This window comes from Egretta garzetta, unplaced genomic scaffold (assembly GCF_000687185.1).
Source record: "Egretta garzetta isolate BGI_Z169 unplaced genomic scaffold, ASM68718v1 scaffold638, whole genome shotgun sequence".
Classification (NCBI taxonomy): Eukaryota; Metazoa; Chordata; class Aves; order Pelecaniformes; family Ardeidae; genus Egretta; species Egretta garzetta.
Genome location: NW_009260676.1, coordinates 534,045 through 553,550, shown reverse-complemented (window position 1 = coordinate 553,550; position 19,506 = coordinate 534,045). Strand labels below are relative to the sequence as shown.

The following is a 19,506-nucleotide window of genomic DNA, read 5'->3' as shown; positions in this document are numbered from 1 at the left end:
CTTGAACAGTAATAGTGGTGTAACAGATCCAGAATAGTTGATTGCCAAGTTCTAAAAAATCCACGATGATAATGATGTCAGGTACTGCACGGGGAATTCAGTTTAGCTCATGAGTTGTGCTGGAGACCACTGTATTCTAAGCAGGACAAGTGTATAGTTTCCTGACATTTGTGTGCATCTACAGCAACTGCTGTTTTGATGTGTAGCTAGTAAAAAACATTTGAAAGTAGTTTCTATTTGAGATAGCGTAAAGACTGGAGAAAGATTCCAGAAGTACAGATGGGATGGGATTCTGCAACACATACAGAACTGAAGGGGAAAAAAAAGGATATTTAAACAAAAGCTACAAACCTTCTGCAATCATATCCTCTATCTCTGTGTCCGATGAGTTGTCTGCATGTTTTGTATTCTGCAAGTCTGATTCAACACACACAACACTCATGATTTGACCCTCCACTAGCAATCTTTTTTCTGCAGGCTGTTCTACCAGCAGAGATGAACGACTTACCTATTGTAATAAAAGCAAAGCAACAGTGATTAACCGAGCAATGAATAATTGAAAATAGTTTTTGCGATTTAGCAGTTGTAACTGAGACTAGAATCACTATTCTGTATCAATGAATCATTATTATATAGTGCCAAAGCTCTAAACACCATTTCTCAAACAAATACAAAGACTCACTCTGCCTCTGCAGACTTTGCAGTTACATTTAACAAAGGAAGAAACACATTCTATCTAGAGAAATGAAGGAATGGGAAAGTGAAAGACACGTTAAATTAGTTAATAAGGCAGGCTTGTAGATTTTAAACTGTCCATTCGTGGATTTCAAATTTTCAACAGTAGTTCTTACCAGACACAGTACTAATCACACCAAGCTTAGTAAGGGGCTTGTTTAAAACACAAAATTTTAACAGTTTAAAATACTAACACAGACTCATCTCAGAGGTTTAAATTAAGGTATCACTTAAATTGAGGTATCTAGGAGGCAGACAAACATAAAACAGTTATTGCAAATGGTAGCCTAAAATCACTCTCTGTGCTTATCTCTGGATACAGCCTCTCTACTCAGTTGTGTCTCTGTTTTAATTTAGTACCTTGTCATCCAGTGATACTGGTAAGCCAAACAAGTAGCATGAATTCGAATTTATACACGTAAGACAATACAAACAGTATACAAGCATACTGAACGCTGTAAGAAACAGGTTACCAATCAGTGGAAGGTCAAAATCAACATTTGAAAAAATAATTCAAGATCAGAATAGCTACTAGCCACAAATAACACAATCCTTAAAAACAGTTTGTTCCAAAAAATTAGTAGTAAAAAATTCATAGCAACTTTGGTACTCACAGGGAACGGCTCTAACCCCTCCTGAATCACAAAGCCTTCAATAACATGGGTCAGTATCTGGGGTTTAACAATAGCCTGTGGAGGTTTATTTTCTAGGCTAGGAATGCTATTGGGCATTGATGTGCTGTTGCTCCTTGTTGTTGCTGCTGGAAGCAAAAGAGGTGGTGGTGGAATAGAGGCATGTGACGGATCAGATGGAGATTTAATTACTGAGGCACTGACTGATGATGTCACTGAAGGTAGTCCCCCATGTTCTGAAACAAATAAGAGAATACGTTACGTTTTTATCACTTATGTTCAGCCGTTGGCTCAGAATTCTACAAATAAGAGGTGATAGGTACACCCATCTCTGCACCCACCATCCTGTAACACAGGATTTTCCCCACGGTTCATAGATTTTGCCTTCAAAACAAGACTGTTTTCCTTGACGGGCTATTCCACAAACAAACAGTTCTCATGTAAATGTTTTTCTTTACTCACTACCTAGTAACTATAAGCATAGTTGGCCATTAATTACCTACACAAATGACAAATCTGTAAGTCAAAAGCAGAAACCAGTATTTTCAAACATTGGATTCCCAAGACTGAGCAGCTGAGGTATTTCTAAGGAGAGAATTTATTTTCAGGGATGTTTTGAGCCGCAGTAACCTGCAGGGTCACAAGCATATACAACATCAAGCCACTAAGCACCACTAAGCACACAGTTATATGTATAGCATAAATATATGCGCACTATACTATACATAGAGAGAGTATATATTTGTAAATTAAGCACATTGGGGAAGTTACATTAGTTTGCAAGACAACACCTGATACAGGCATGTGTATCTTACAATTCACTGAACAAGAAAAATTTTCATTGGTAGCATTAGAACAGCTCCTTACTGTGGCATATAAAAAAAAGGTGCCAAAAAGAATCACACAGCGTAGTCAACCATTCCGACAGCAACTTCTGATTGCTGACCCTGATTCTGCAAAATCAATCTCCACACGAGATTGGTCAGCATGTTTTGCCCATATCACACAGCTATCACTTAAAGATTAACTGCGGATTGACACTCCTGTTAAGACTTTAGTAGAAAAGTATGTGCTGAAGAGCTCAAATAAGCGTTTTCCGTGCTACATGTCATCCAAATACATATATAAGATACACCTCTGGGATTGAACCATTTGTTCTATCGCATGGATTTCTAATAAACCTCATATAGTTTCTTTTACTTAAAAAATGATACCACTAAATTATATAAAAAAGATTGGAATCATAGATTTTTATCTTAAGACTTCAGTAACCAGTAGACGTTTCTAAGCAGAACAGCTACCTCAGTTTGACCTTGGTTCTCACCTGACAAAGGATCTTCTGAATTAAGTGCCTCTCCGTTCCCCAAGGTTAGGGGGGGTGGGTTTTTTAGCCATATGGACACAATCCGATTCCTCAGGCATCTCTTCTTCACACACATTCTCCACTTGGTAAATCTGCATCCAACAAACTATTGCTTTAGAGAGATTTCCATTCTATCTTAATACCTTAAAAGAGTTGCATAAATACAGTTTTTAAAATAAATTACCAGTTAAAATGTTAAAATATGCTAATCTACTAATAAAATACTAGTTTCCAAACTGCATATAAAACAATGAACTCTGGGGACATCACAGTGCCTATGAGAGCAAAATTACTTTGTTACAAACAGCAAAATATAAAGAGGCACAGTTCTATCAAACACAGCAGAAAACTTGACTTTTTCAATGTCTTTATAATTTACTGTATTTTTTATTTACACACACGTTTGTAGCTGTTCAAACACTTTTGCAAAATGCAAGCTTTATAATATAATGACAAGCCTGCAAATTGTTCTCTTATACAGCCATGTAATCAAACGGAGTACCGCAGAAGACCACACCAAGACTATCAAGCATTAGTGGTTATGCGATACTGTAAGGTATTTTCCTCAAGACTATTAAATTTATGTGGATTACTGACAGCCAGTTTAGCAGATTAGGATGTAAAACACCACCTTGTCAAAAGCAAACATGGCTTCTACTACTGCCCAATTTCTACATGAAATATCAGAGTTGAGATTATCATTACCCTCTAAATATAAATTAAAAATAAACAGCATACCGTCTTCCTTAACCCACTGGTAGCCTGAAAAAAGCCTACAAGGGCTGTTTATTCTTTTGGTTGCGTTAATCTCATTAGCATGTTACCACTAAAGCCTAGCAACGCCATCTTAAATGTCAGCATTATTTGCATATCATTTTATTTCACTGTACATGACTTTAGTTCAGTGTGAGTGAAGCTGAAACTTCCAGTTACAAACTGCAGACGTCCAAGACTAACATTGAACTAAATTAAATGGCAGTGATGGGAAACACCAAGACAGCATCAAAAATTGCCCTATTCTTTCATAGAATCGTAGAATGTTTTAGGTTGGAAGGGACCCCCAGAGGCCACCCAGCCCAACCCCCCTGCAGGAGCAGGGACACCTTGAACCACACCAGGTTGCTCACAGCCCCAGCCAACCTGGCCTGGAATGTTCCCAGGGATGGGGCCTCCACCCCCTCTCGGGGCAACCCCTGCCAGGGTTTCACCACCCTCAGTGTAAAGAATTTCTTCCTTAGATCCAGTCTAAACCTACCCTGCTTCAGTTTAAAGCCATCCCCCTTTGTCCTGTCCCAGCTGGCCCTACTAAAAAGCTTGTCCCCCCCTTTCCTCTGGGCCCCCTTTAAGCCCTGACCGGCCGCACTCAGCTCTGCCCGCAGCCTTCTCTTCCCCAGGCTGAACACCCCCAGCTCTCCCAGCCTGGCCTCATAAGAGAGGTGCTCCAACAGTTCCATGTCCTTCTTGGGCTGAGGATCTTTCCAATGTTAGTACAAAATTAATTATCCAGAACTCTACACCTTCGCACCTATTATAGAGATTATTCTCCTACTCAAAATTTTGATTCCCTGTATTTGTATTAACACAGAGAGGTAAAAGCTTACAGTCCATACAGTCTATTTATTAAAATTAGTTTTGGTGTAAGCATTGCCATATATATACTTGCTTTTTTAAACCTTAGATATGCTGCAATTTCATCAAGAGAGAAGATTTTAGGTCAAAAAATTACACTTTTATGATTCTTGGTTAATATTCCTGACTGAGGATCCATTACAAAAAGCCAAAAAAGTCAGAGGAAAATTTCTACTGTTTTCTTGAAACTCATTTCTGTAATCAATAGGCTTCTGATCCCTGGTCCTCTGTCTAGCACCTGGTTTAGCTCCCTCGTTAGTCAATGGGCCAGATTTACAGCTCTTCAGAGAAGCTGAGGATAAAGAATAAAGGACTGCATATTACTGCTTACCACTGGAGTTTCAATTGGTACTGATGGCTGCACCTGAAGATTTACTGCGACAGTCTGTGGTGGTGGAAGAGTTTGAAATGGCAGCTGGACCAAAGCTTCTGCAGCAGGAAGTTCTTCCTCAGAAACCAAAGTGTTTTGAACTAAAACCTGGCCCTGGGACAGAATTTCAGGCTGCACTTGTAAAGACTGCACAGACTGCAAAGGCAGTTGCTGAATCTGGGTTGAAGATGTTGACAGCTGAGGAGGAGCTGCAAGAGGGATAGGTGCGGACTGCAAGGCTGAGTATTGCTGGTGTGGTGTCGAGGACACGATCTGTTGGCCTGGGGAAACTAAGCTGGGCTGATCTACTGACCCTATGTGTACAGCGGGGGAAGATGGAAGAGGAAGATGCGACGGAAGATTAAGCGGCTGTGCAATTGGTCGAACTGGATTGGTAGCAGTTTGCTGAGAAGCAGGCTGCTCAGGCTGAAGAGCTGTTGGCACGAGGGAGTTTGCCTGTGACTGAATAAGTGCTTGAGGGTGAATAATTATGGTGGGTGATTGACTAGGGGAGTGAGAAGGTGGAGGGGATACCACTACTGACTGCTGAGCTGACTGGGATGGAGTAGGAGATAGTGTTAGAGGTGGAGGATGGATGTGAATAGGTGAACAATGAGACTGGACACTGCTGGGACCTGGAGGAAGACCGTGGCTTGGGAGTGGTAGACAGTGCTGTGATGGAGGGGGTTCCTGACCCGAAGGAGTCTGAAGTGCAATTGGCTGGACTTGCTGCTGCTGTTGCAGTATCAGCTGATGATGGGAAATCTTTGGAGGTGGTGAATGAAGTGGGATCTGCTGATGTTTTACTAGAGAATGAGGTTGCAATGGAGAATATGAAGCTGTAAGGGGGGGAAAAAAGTGACAATTAGTATTTATTTGTTTAAGTCCAGAGAACATTATAAAAATATTAAAAGAAAGGAAATTTTTACTTTCAAGTAAGACTAGCACAACTTTTTCAACCCTTTGGATCTATGTTTAGGCATGTCTTCTTTGACAGCGTATAGTACACAAGAACAATTTATCAGGGGAATATATCAATTTCCAAAGCAAAATACAGCAATTAATAAAGGAACACAGCCATGCTTTTTACATATATATATATATACACACACATATGTGTACTTTCTCTATAAAAGTATCCAAGCTTATCTTTTTGGTGCTAGTTCTAAGATTAATGCTAATCCAGCCTTCACTTATTTAAGAATTTCATGCAACTTTAAATGGATTTAACCTTTGCTTTGAAACAGACTAGAATGGAAGAGATAAGCATGGCACAATCAACAGGATTTGTTGATTACCGCTAAGGTAAACTTTAGGTAATATGATTTTAAGAGACTAAATAAAATTCTAAGAGTTCAGTACGAATTAAAACCTTTCAAAGTATTTGCCTGAACTTGAACACACAAACTGCAAGGTATGAATCTAGAAATAGTGCAGCTTCCAGAGATATCGCGTCTCCTTTAAGTGAACCAATGACTCACTAGTAATTCCTTACGGCACACGCATGTCCGTCTGCATGCAAGCCTCTTCTTGCTTCGTCTTTTCCACTTGGGAAACAACTAATTTATGTTGTCTTTTTTATTATTTATTCTGCTAGTGAAGATGGATTTTTTTCCTTACAGGAGTGAGTTCTAAGAGCATCAAGGCTCAATACCTCAAGAATGCCTGCCTTGCAGTCTTACTCCTTCTCTGAAAGCTGCTATTAAGCCAAGCTGAATTCCACAGAATTCAGACCAATTGTCTAAACTACCCTTACTCTTTCAAAGTAAGGAAGCTAAAATGCAAATACACTGCATGCAATGTAAATGCTATCTAACCAACTGCATGCTTATATTGAATTATCTCTTAATACAAAATACTAAGATTCTGGGGCACTACTACCTATGGATTTATAAAAGTACTTGATAGAAGAACACTCTGATGACACAGACAAGACAGCAAAAAAAAACCCCAAACACCACCAAAATAGATTTTGATGATAGCAAGAGGCTTGAGGTGGTTTCAGCCCATGTATTGCCTCCCAGAGATTGGGGACATGTCCTGACAATGAGCACACAGAGAGACCAGTAATGAGAATCATGTTTGTACCGTGATTCAACTGTGCATTGCAATTGCTATATTGTGTTTGCATTGTGATTTAATAATAGTGCTGTGTCACTCTGCTAAATCAAAATCCTGTGTAACATCCAATATCAACAAGTAAGTAAATTTAGTATTAATAATCAAACTCTATTCATGTGGAATACCTAAAAGAAGACGGTCAGAGAGCATCGGACTGACAGAACCATAACATAAAAACTAATTTTAATTAAAATAAATAATGGAGCTTTCTTATAGCTCCATTTGCATCCTACCTGGTGTTATTAAATGATGTATGCTTGATGTCCGTGTGACTGGTGTACTCCGACACTCTGGAGTTGGGCTCTCACCCTTTCTATTGCTTTCTGAGGGATCTGGTTGGCTCCCCTTGGAACTGGTTGCAGATTTATTAGGGCACAGAGACAATGACTGAGTTTGACTGCTGCTCTTTGGTGGGCCATTCTGTGAACTTGACAATACACCCAACTTCTGACTGCGCAATGTCAAGTTTTGAACCTGGGAAACGAGCAAAACATGAAAAAACCCCAAACATATAAACATCTACGACAAACATCCGTGACAAACATCCAGGCAAAAATAGTAAAAAAATAATGTTATGTAATGCTTCTCATCCCATGCAATCAAAATACGTGAGTAGTTTAAAATCTGCATATCAAAGGATCTTTTAAGCCACAAAATGTAGAGAATAGTGATCTTGACTTACTTCAGTGATAAAGAAAACACAAGAAAGTCTTTTTTGTTACCTCATCCCATGCAATCAAAATACGTGAGTAGTTTTTGTTATTGAACTTTTGAAAGAAACAGAAATTGTTCATTACATTAATTTGAAATAAAACTTGTATTTTTTCCTCTTCTATTGTGCCTTCAAAGTGAATGACACAAAGCATCTTAACCACATGCAATTTTATTTTTATAGAGATGCTGTAGAAGTGCAGTGGTCTGTAAGTGTGTTTGCAGAGACTAACATAAACCAGAGCCTTGGGTAGTCAATGGGACCAGAATCCGCTGTATGGTATCCAGGTCTTAACAAACCTGAGCCCTTTATTTCTACAGCAGTATTAATGCACCTTTTCATCATGATACCTCCAATGTCACATGAAACAAAAGGTTTGCCTTCTGAAATGTAAATCAGTCAGTGATTATGTTCACTAATGTCTGTTATACCACAGCAAGATTCTGTGCAGAATGATCCCAGCTTTCCAATCCTACGTGCTGAGCTAGAATTTTATTTTCAAGGACAAAGACTACCCTTGTAGCACTAATCCACATCATACTTTACATGAGAAAGAGGACTAATTATTATCACCATCCACTGTTTTGGTCACATAATCCCTTCCTCATTTAACAGTTAGTACTTGTGTAACGAACAGCTAGTTGACATTTTACTTCTCACTGTTCAGTGTGTTACCACAGGATGCATCCAAATCCTGTTCTGAAGACAACAGTACTTTTTTCCTTATTGGCATGCACAAGACATTTACTGCAATTGTATCTCTGCGAGTAAAATCAACCTTCAGCACACCTTAACAGATAAGGTAACTAATCTGAGATGTTCAGATCATGCACAAGGGGGACACATATGCAAAGAAAAAAGTATGAAAACAGAAGGGAAGAAGAGTAAGTAAGAGAGAAGTGTCAGTTCACCTAAGAGGCCACGTTAGCTGTGCTGTTGAGACACCGCTAATCACTAATGAACTTCTGAGTTTCTCTGATATTTCTACGTGGAAGATGATACTGTGAGATCACTACACTGTACCTTCAAAAACATCTTAGCTAAGTGTAACATACACATTTACATATATAACCAAATGGATTTTTTTTCTTATTGACTGGCATCGCCTACTTGCTCAGGTTTGCTTACAAGGTAAACAAAGACATTCCTCTAAATCAGGCTGACTGAAACCCTAAGGATGTATTTATCACAAGGTAAGAAAAATAAAGTGAACCAGTGTTAAAACTTTTCCATTGCCTCACTGACTACGGATGAAACTGGATCTTTGCAATGTCACTGCTGCTATAGAAACTACCAGACGGCCAAGGTTAACATCTGGCAAAAGGGCAGTACTGAGCACTGAGAGGGGAGAGGACGGCTTGAGTTTGGCATAGTCACCAGAGCAGCTCATCTGACTGAATAATGCTCTGCAGCCTGGGGTGAGATTCTGTTGTCCCTCTGCAATGATGTTGCAGGAAGCTGCACAGCCGGGCAGACTTGTGCAAAGCAGGCCTCTAAAACCCTGCGGTTCAGAAGGACCAAGACTGTAAAGGGATACGCTTTATTGACATCGCTACCTTGAAGACAAAGATACAAATGCAGAAAGAGCTGCTAGCCCGTCCAGTAAACTGCCTGCACTTTCAAACTTGATCTGCAGAATCTGGAGGAAAGAGAAGCAGTTGTGATAAAGGCTTATGAGGCATGGTAACTCCAAGACTGAAGGAGAAGTCTGTCTTTTCAAACGAAGGCTCAGCTGATGAACTTAACACTGGGAGCTTGCTCAATGTCATCCCTCGTAAATACACAGTTGGATTCAAGCAAGCTCTGCTCGCCTCAGATACCTACTGAAAAAGCAAAGGGAAGGCAAGATTCAATGATCTGCCATTATCTCAGAACAGTGACACAGGTCTGAGGTCTTCAAATCTATTAGAATCTTCTGAAGAGGTCAACAAACGTAAGGTCAGAGAACATTCAACTGATATAATTTACTTGGATTTCTAAAAGGTTTCTAAACTAGGTCCATTTATCAAAGGCTTTTAAAGAAACTGCTGAGATAGAAGAGAATATCTCTCACGAGAGCGTAAATTTGTTAGATAAATGTTTGCTTCCATAGCACAAGACTGTGACTAATATGTTCTGTAGTGAACTGTGCTAGGCCGTATTTTTTTTCCAGGTGATACATAAATCTGTTGACCAGTGAAAAGGTGATGCAAGTTCAGCTGATAACATGAAGTTATTCAAGGTAATAAAGGTGAGAGCTAACTACAAAGACCTAAAATGTCATATCCATGATCCGAAATTTACATATAACATGATCACCTCTATATGTGCGATGATGGCAAACAGAAGACACTGGAGTTGTACATAACCAGTACCCAATAGTAGTTTTTATAAGCAAGCAAACTTAAGCACAAAGTTTCTTTACTTTTCAGTTTTGGTCCACTCTATTGGACATACCTTTAACAAATTTACACAAGCTCACCTGAGTAGCTGCAGACTGACAGGAAGATGAGGAAGATGATGAGACAACAGGAATGTCAGACTGGACAGCAGCCACAGTGGTTGCAGGAGTAAAAATAAGCTGTAAAGCAAGAAAAAATATCTGGTAACAGACTGAAACTTTGAAAACATGTGAAAGAAATGTAATATTTTAAAGAGACATATATAACTTACATGCAGTGATGTACAGTTTCTAAGGTTTATTTTTTTACTTTTAGATGAACTTATTCAAAGAACAATTTATTATCGTAGTTTAAGTAAATAAAACTAAAAGATAATACTGTAAACCAAATATAATAATGTAAAATATTTGTCCTACATATTAAGAAAAATCTCTCTCATATATACACACCCCATCATCTTTCATACAAGCATTTTAAAGAGTACTTTCCCTCCACTATTACAAATGAGTGAAACAAAGGCAAAAAAAGGTCAAGAGAACAGTCCAATATCTACTATACTAAGGAACAAGAACTTAGGTCTTCCAATCTGTCAAACTGTTATTTAACAAGCTTGTTACGAGAACTTTAACTATGTTGAGCCATTACATGAACTTTAACTATGCCAGTGAAGTTTCATAGTGAGAACAGGTATCATACAACCAAGCCGAAACGAGTAACTGCAGAATACCAGCGTACCTAACTATCATTAATTTCTTTATAGGCAATATAGCAAAGACAAGCTTTATGGAAGGCTTTGAAGAGAGACCATTAGTTAGTCTTCCATATTTTTACAGAGATCGCAACTGCAAGGAGCAGCTAAGAAGAAAACATGAAGGTTTTCATTACCAGCTCAATTCAATTCCAGATAAAGCTGTTATTATGAGCTAGCTAGAGATAAGAGTTGATCTTTTTACAGAAAATGAAAGGTCTCAGTGATGAAGAGAAATACATGACTTTCAGTATGTTAGCTAGAAACACTCAAAGACAGGTATGATGTTCAAACTGCTGAGGCTAGCAAAATGGTCTTGCAATAGCATTCTAAACAGAAACTAATAGGGTAAGTTTCTATCTTGAAAGTGGGGTGTAAAGCAATTGCTCAAATAAGCCTGGGATTTGACATTGAGAGTCTGGATGAAAAATCAGTGTAAATGAATAGGGTCATCAAAAATCCATGTCATTGAGAGAGATTGCTACTACAAAACCCGGCAATGTCACCCTCATACTACTTCAGCTACTAACTTGTTAACGCACATTGAAAGGCAGTGACGTGAAATGAATTCGTAATTCCTGTTCTATTAAATAGTACTAGGTGTGTTCAGTGTCTAGCTTTGCTTACAAACCAGAGACTCCAGAAATCCTTTCACTGGCAAATGGATAAACAGGTGTTTGATCTTCAAGTCCTTATACTCAAGTCACACTACTTTTTCAATTAACATGTAGGCAATCAATAGCCAGAGAAAACTCAACAAAGCTTAACAGCGTTGCTGCGCATGCCTAAGGAAAAAATCTCGGAAAAAGAACAAAGGATTACTTTACCCAAACATACTTCACAGGTGGAATTCCTGCAAGAACTCATGCCTGCATCTGATTTTGTATACCACTGCAGCCATGCACCTCTGGCTCTGAATCTCAGCGTAGCATAACAGTGGTTCTTCCTGTTTTCATAGAGTTGAACATAACACTCTAGAAAGCTTTGGTCACCAACTCACACAGGCTGTAACAGTGTCTTTGGCCTTTACCAAATGCTGACTGGTACCTGAGCATTCATGTACAACTTCTGTAATTTCTATGAAATCCCAAGCAGATTGTAAATTCATATGAAACTCATTAGAGGAAGTATTAAAAAACCCCAAATCACTAAACAGATTTTTCAAAGCTGCCCATTAGGAAATGGAAATGCCATATTGACAGGAAATTGCAAGAATCTAATGAGTTTCATGTGAATCCAAAGAGAATGAAAGCTATATATCTAACTTGAATTCCAGAGACAATAACGCGAAGAACAATCTTGGTTAAATAGAAGAAAATGTTAATCAAGAGTCTAAACTCTGAATGTTAGCAGTGCATTAGAAAACAATCTACCTTGAATATAGACAGACTCCAGTATTGCCTTCTACATAGCCAGAAAACACAGGTGCTCTTTTTCCATTTTTTCCATGTTTGATCAATTTAATAACTGTAGTACGACCAGGCTGAAAATGCTTGAGCAACCTTCACCAGAGAACTAAGCAACAGCAATTCTTTTTCTTCTGATGTCTACAGCGTTTCAGAAGATATGTATTCACAAATTAGTGACTAAATTCTCAATGCTAACGGAAACTAAATAAAAATATTTATAAATAATTTATAGAAACAAAAGAAAAACGGGAACTGTTAAGGTGTGTGCGGGTGGAGATGGCAAGGAGGGACCAAAACCAAGCTTAAGAAATGTAACCAAAACTTACCATTTGAGCTCGTAGATACATTTGAGCCTGGCTTGCACTCAGGGTTGGAGAGGTGCTCCCCAGCAACATAGTCTGTTGGGTAATACTGCTGCTGGTGGTGTTGGAGGTCTGTGAGCGGCTTATTATCTGTGCAGGTGTAGGAGAGGTGGAGAGGTTAATCTAAGGAAACAAAAATATTGCTTCTGTCATGGAAATTCATTCATCCTAGAGTCTAAAGCCAGAAAGCCTTTGATAAAAATGGCAGGGGCAGTTGAAATCTCTGAACTGTAAAGATATCAAAAATATATTGAGCCAATCATCACAAAACTGGATTCTGGCAAGATTGTGCATTTTCATTCCTAAACTGCAAGCAACTGTTTAGCAGTAAATAATAATAATTAGTTACGAGTATAAGCAATTACATTATGAAGTCTGAAAAATATACCTCAGAAATATACATTTACAGAATATGTAGCATGAGCTTGCAATATTTTTATGAAAAACACCTGAATTTTAATATTTAAGCATCTTTAAATGCTTATATTATCGACTGGACCGGTATTTTCTGTTATGCTTGTTATGCAGCCTGAGCAGGACACCGGTTTGTGCTGCCATATATGGACTTTGATTCCTCATTCTGTATATGCACATTTAAAAATGGCTGGAAACTAAAACTTTCTAGAATTTCATATTAAACGCTCCTGAACAATTGCTCTCTAGCATCTTCTCAAACAAAAGCTGTTGTGGTTTTGTTTTGGTTTGGTTTTTTCCTTTTTTTTTTTCCTAACCAGTCTAACAGAGTTAAGTGCCCAGCTCTTTTTCATCACTTACTCAAAAGATTTCCTTGAAAAATCCCAGCCCAATTATTATGTTAGTTTAACATCAGACATCTTTAAAGACTTTCCCTCCTAAATTTAATGAATGAATGATGTTACTTCTAACAACCATAAGCCAAAGCAATGCTATGAGAGCTTAAAAAAATATACAGTTAAAATCACTGAAGCTATGCGCTGAAGTCATGAACAGCCTGAGGGCATGATTAAAAAGCAGGATGTTGGTAGGACTAACAAAGTCCTACTCAAGACAACTGTAGAATCATACATATTACATGTCTGAAGGTGCCGCTTAAAGAAATACAGCATGAACCGAACACAGAGCTGCTAATAACTGAAACCTGAGCACATGCCTAGAATACAGACAAAGTAATCAAAAGTACATAAAAGATGCATGATAAAAAATGATAATCAATAAAAGAATGAATGCTATAGCATTTAATCAATTTCATATATATGTGAGAATTGACCTGGATTCTTTAGATTTGGTGCTCTTTAATCATTGACACACAGTTATGATTTTAACCTACAGTAGTGCCCTGAATAAAGAAACTAATGTGAAAAACCCAGTAAGAAATCACATAAGAGATGAAAGCTCAGGGAGTGACTCCTGCAGAGGTCTGAACAGTCCCCAGTGCTCATGGAGTGAGCAGCTGCCCCTCAGAGCACCAAGAGTGGGCTGGGACCAGGGAAGCTGGTAGCACGCACCAGTATGACTGGCGGATGCTGGAAGCACAGCCAACACTTACTACAGAGTCGTTATACTTCTATTTACTGTTTCTGTAATACTGATTTTAACCACACAAATTTAAATACTAAAATCTTTTCTGTTTTTCCAAGTAGTTATATAATAACCAAGAGGGGTTGAGAATGGATGGAGGGCTTTGTTCAGTTACGTACCGAGGTCTGCGACATGCTTGACTGCTGAGTGACACTCCCAGTGGGGGAAGTACATTGCCTCCCACCTGACAGGCTTGCCTAAATAGCAAGAATATGTGTCAAATATTGAAATCAAAAAGTGTTTAAGTGATGTTCATATTATTGCATAAACCATCAGAAACATCCCTCTCTACCATTACCTTTTCTCTGAGTTACCAGTAAAAATGCTTTACTCGGTGGAATTAGTTTTCAGCAAAGTGCACTCTGTGCTACGGAATGCTATCTGCAAGGTGCTAAATGCCTTGGATCCCTGCCCAATTTCAGGCACTCGGATTCTTGCAGATCAAGACTTGAACAAAAACTATCAGCGGTCAAGTCTATCAAACTGTTAAGGATGGAGCTAAGTGATCAGCTCACTACCTATGGTGCCCAGAACTTTAAATGTGACATCATTAAAAACTGTCATTATTAAAACTCACATCAGAATTTTTATTATTATTAGAATCCTCTAAAAATAAAACAAACTTTATAAATGCTGTAAAGAACACCCTCATATTCTAGAATGATAATTTACGTATGCCCATCTAGTGTCTGTAACAGCACACTATTCCAGCCCTTTGGATGAATACAGGGACAGTGATTTAGAATTCTGTAGAATTTAGAAGACTGCATACAAAAAAATCCTTAGCCTTCCCCAATCTGATTTTCTTTGCTCTGTCTCGGTAACTGTGTATGCACACACAAATCAGTCACGAAAAAATGACAAATCAATATATTACCACAATCTAATGGAAAAGGTACAGAAGGAAAAGCCAGGAGCATAGAAGAGTCAGTCCCAGTTCTGACAACAAACAGCTATATTCCTGAAGACTTTAACTCTGTTTTATCATTTCCATGTGTAAAAGCATTAACAGCCACCTATCTCTGCAAGATAGCATTCTCAATCCAAGGTCAATTGAGGTCAAAGAAAATCGTCCCACTGCTTGAGTTTTCAAAATGGGTCTCCTCCAGTGTTCACTGATGTTAAAAGCTGTGCTTCAGAAATGGAATGTCATTTACTTCCTACATTTCCACACTCAGAGTTAAAATTGAATTTTGCCATTACTTACAATGCAGCCAGATGTGTGACAAAACACACTCAGATACCAGACGTTCATTGATATTTGATTTCACTAAGATTCATTGCTTTCCCCAACAATTTTTAGAGAAAATCATGGGATGAAGATTGAAGTAGTCTATTTTTAATAGTTATGTTACTACTGTTTGATGATTTACATGATGCATTATAATGTATGCAATAAAGCATGGAATGGTCGCCTACTGGAGCATCTATAACACTGGACAAAACCCTCCAAATAGTTTGGAGGAAGATACAATTTAAAATAACAAAGTCATTAAAATGTAACAGTGAATTATTGTGAGGCGTTAAGCTCAGGCACTTAAGCTGTTATTACGTTTGACAATGCTCTAGAACTGTAGTCCTGCTCTAGAGAGTAGTACACCATTCTTTTTCAGCAATCTTCGCTCTCACCTGTGGTACAGTTGCCAGACTCTGAAATTGGGTACTGCTTAAGTGCTGCTGCTGCAAAGCAGCAGTCTGCAGCATTAGATGCTGCTGTTGGGCTGCATACATCTGCTGGAGGTACTGAGCAGCTGAGCTAGGAGGACGATGCAAGGCCTGCTGAATAACCTGTGATGAATCAGTAGGTAATTAATTACAATTACAAAGTACACACCATGCTGACATGATGCTGAAGTTTACCTTTACAAGGAAATAAATTATTTTCACACCAATTACGTAATACTGAACTTGCTCCATCACTGTTCTCAACCAAGTCACAGAATATAGTCAACATAAATATATTCACGTTTTCAAGGAAAGCCTGACAATCAGCTGACAATACAGCATCGTTCATAGAATCATAGAATGCTTTGGGTTGGAAGGGACCTTTAGAGGCCATCTAGTCCAACCCACCTGCAGTGAGCAGGGACACATTTAATTAGATCAGGTTGCTCAGAGCCCTGTCCAACCTGACCTTGAATGTTAACTTCATAACACAACATCCAAGCCTCTTAGGTTCTTGCCCACAAGTCCTACATAGTGTTCTGCTTTTTGAAAGATAAGGACAGCATGAGAGAGACTCAATTATCAAACCCAACAGAATGGGCTGTACAGAGATTGAGGAGACCTAATTTAAAGAACAGCAAGAGGTGGCTGGATCCAAAGCAGAAGTTACACACACACAGGTACCTCTGGATCCCTGTAGTCAACCTTGGTCAAACTAACAGCTTTATTTTGTGTTATTTTGTAAAGGCTTATCGCAATAACACGAACCCTTAGGGAATGGTGAAAAACCCCAAACTTTCTAGCATAGCATTTCCCCCTCCCTTATTTGGGAGGTAGGCCTGTACCCTGCACTGTTCTTAAGTGGTCTGATACCCTTTGATAAACAATATCTTCTGAAAACCAGTAAGTTGGATATTGAGAAAGAAGACAGCGATTAAGAATGGAAAGTTAATCTTGTGTAAAGTATTGTGCAATGCCTGTATCTGAGAGCACTGTGCAGGACAGTAAAGAGCATCTCATAGCGCAGTACCTGGACGGCATGCCTGTCAGAGCCGCTGTAGACAGATATCTGCGGCAGCTGCGTCCGTGAAGTGGAAGTGGTAGTGATAGTCGTTGTGGATGCAGAACATGTTGTTGTGTTTGGCTCATTCTCCATAGCTGTGCAGTGTTCGTCCAGCCTGGCAGAACAAAAGTGGACAGAATAATGGACAATTTTTCAGTGGATAAGTTTGTAGGATTTTCTATTACTTGATGGAATTTGTGAGAGATGTGGTTATAATCTAAGATCGATCAAGAGCAGCAGTAGGTGACCAATTTAAGAACACGTGGAAGATTTCCAGCAAGCTACACAGGAGTACTGCCGCATCCCTCTTCCCCACAGCGTAGTACAGAAACCGCTGGCTGACCATTCTGTACATTCAGCAAAACATGTGCTTGGCAAAAATCACTGGTGGCATGCTCTATGTGGAAAGAGATGGAAAGGACGTAGAGAAAAATGCTTTTACTTTTTACAGCAATACCTCCCAAAACACAGCAAGTCAAAGAAGAAACTACCTATTTAAGCATCTCTGATAATTCTTCCCCAGCCTTACGAGAGTTCCCCATTGCAGAGTACAATCTCTTTCCCAAAATGTCATCTTTAAAATCAAAATGAATCACATATCTCAATATATGAGGGATGTTTAGTTCCTTTTTCTTTTTTTGGGTATCATGATTAACAGGAAATAGTACAGTTGCAGTTTATTGCTTTCAAAAGGATGTTGAAAATGGGTGTGGAGAAGATCTGTTTCCTCCTTATAATAAAGAAGTGTTCAGAAAAACGATCACTGAGAGTGCGGCAACGTACTAGAAAAAATCCCAGCATTGCCAAGTGCTTAACAAACCACCGACTGGACGCTGCATCAAACAGGAATGCTACCTTGACCTCTCAAAACACGACTACTTTGTGAGCAGAGAACTGTATGTGATGCCGTAGCTCCTGATTACTTGGAATAACTAACCTTTTAATAGATACACAGTCACCTAAAGACCTTATGCCTATCAACGTATCGTATATCTGCATATGTTTCGCAGTCAAAGAAAATTCATGGCAATAAAGCAGGCTTTAAAAGCAGAGATCCCTACTATTAGAACTGAAGAAAAAATATGGCTTTGTTTTAAAAATTCAGATCTGTTGTGCATTATTGATGCCATTTGTCTACCTACATTAGAACACAAGTTAACATACATGGGTTAAACCACTTCAACTGCAATAAAACCAGCATCACTTCTAAACCCACTTTACATTAATTCACATAATGCTAATGAAAAGTACCTTGAAAAAGAGTCTTGTCTCCTCCAGAGGACATTAAAAGCACATCAGAAGTATTTACACCTACAACTGGCCTAGCTAGTTTTATCAGACTTATGCAACCAGTTAAATTAGCCTAAGAAAACAACACTGGATGTTTAAACTTCCTTCATTCTCAGCTGTTTTAGATGTATTATTAGTGAGATGCATCCCACTCCACTACCTATTCCATCAGAAGTTCACCCTCATGAGAGCTGTTAATCCTTCAGCTGAAAGCGTTGTCATTTTCCCAAATAATTTCGTCATTGCCCAAGTTGTTCCCACAGTGTATGTACAAGGAAAATGGGAAAGAGCTCCTGCGTGGCCCGGCGCAGAGGTGCGCCCCCAGTCCTCCTCGAGCACCTCGCTTAGAGCCGATAGGAGATGCGTACTTGCCACCACTCAGTCCTACCGCAAGACAAACACCACGCAGCGCAGCACAAACGCGGGGAAACAGCGTGCCCTCTTTTGACTGAAGGAACAGCAAGGTGCTTCAACAGGTGACACTTGTTAGAAACCTCTCCTCTCTTTAAGTGAGAAGCAGAATGTTTAAGGGAGAAGAGGAAATGCATAAAAAAATAGTTGTTTTTAGCGAGGACACCAAGAATCCGTTACAATTTAGCAGATGGATCTTTTATGACAGGAAACATAAAAATCATTACAGGCTTAAAATCAGATTGCCTTTACAGCGTTGCTTTCATTTACTTTACAACGCTGTATATGCAGAGACCACTTTGAGTTATAAAAAAAAAAAATAAATCTCAGATACAATTGACAATAGTCTTCTGAAACTGAGTACTCAACAATATCAAAGGCAAAACTCCTAACTTCTAATAAAATTAATTTTGTTACATGTACAAAGACCTTACAACGATGTTGCCTGTGAGCAACCTGAACTCAAAAGAACCTCTGTAACGCAAAGTTTTAGAAAATGCACTGAACTCTGACTTTAAAAAAACATTATGCATTTAAGTGACCCCAAAATAGAAAGCACAACAGAAAACTATATGAAAAACAAGTATTTATTTGAGTAGTAACAGCGTGAGACACCACATAACTTAAAATTACACTGCACGCAATGTCAATATTGAGAGGTTTTGTTCCCTTTATATTTTTTGGTTAAAACAAATATCTAAAGTAAAGTAAAAACATACCTGCTATTTTATACCAATATCGTTAAACTACCTTCACAGTGGATAGGTGTGTCACTACTCATGTGGTAGAAGTTTGACTTTTGGGAAGTGTCATGGTAACAACGAACACGACTGACAACCTGCAGCCGTGACTTGTATTTGAAAATAGGTTGAGGGTGGTTTTTTGTTTGGTTGGTTTTTTTACAGTACAGTTTATTCTTATTATTTCCATTCACGACCTCTCCTTACAACTGCAAGGGTACAAAACACAGACAATAAGTGAAAATTTCATCCGAGTCTAATCCCTAGAGGCACTTTTGCATACAACCGAAGGCTCCAAAATAAATGCCCTCTCTTTCC

The 19,506-nt window shown here is 38.8% G+C and overlaps 1 protein-coding gene across 1 annotated transcript in view; it reads right to left on the bottom strand.

Moving 5' to 3' along the window:
• PHC3 (polyhomeotic homolog 3) overlaps positions 1-16,865 on the bottom strand; it is a 34,590-nt gene extending 17,725 nt beyond the window's left edge. The window contains 11 exon segments of the mRNA XM_009645767.2: positions 352-508; positions 1,350-1,603; positions 2,692-2,738; positions 2,740-2,822; positions 4,691-5,568; positions 7,084-7,324; positions 10,024-10,122; positions 12,427-12,585; positions 14,139-14,216; positions 15,649-15,807; positions 16,715-16,865. Of these exon segments, the coding sequence (XP_009644062.1) occupies positions 352-508; positions 1,350-1,603; positions 2,692-2,738; positions 2,740-2,822; positions 4,691-5,568; positions 7,084-7,324; positions 10,024-10,122; positions 12,427-12,585; positions 14,139-14,216; positions 15,649-15,807; positions 16,715-16,840 (2,281 nt within the window). The 5' untranslated portion in view covers positions 16,841-16,865.
• Positions 16,866-19,506: the final 2,641 nt, after the last annotated feature.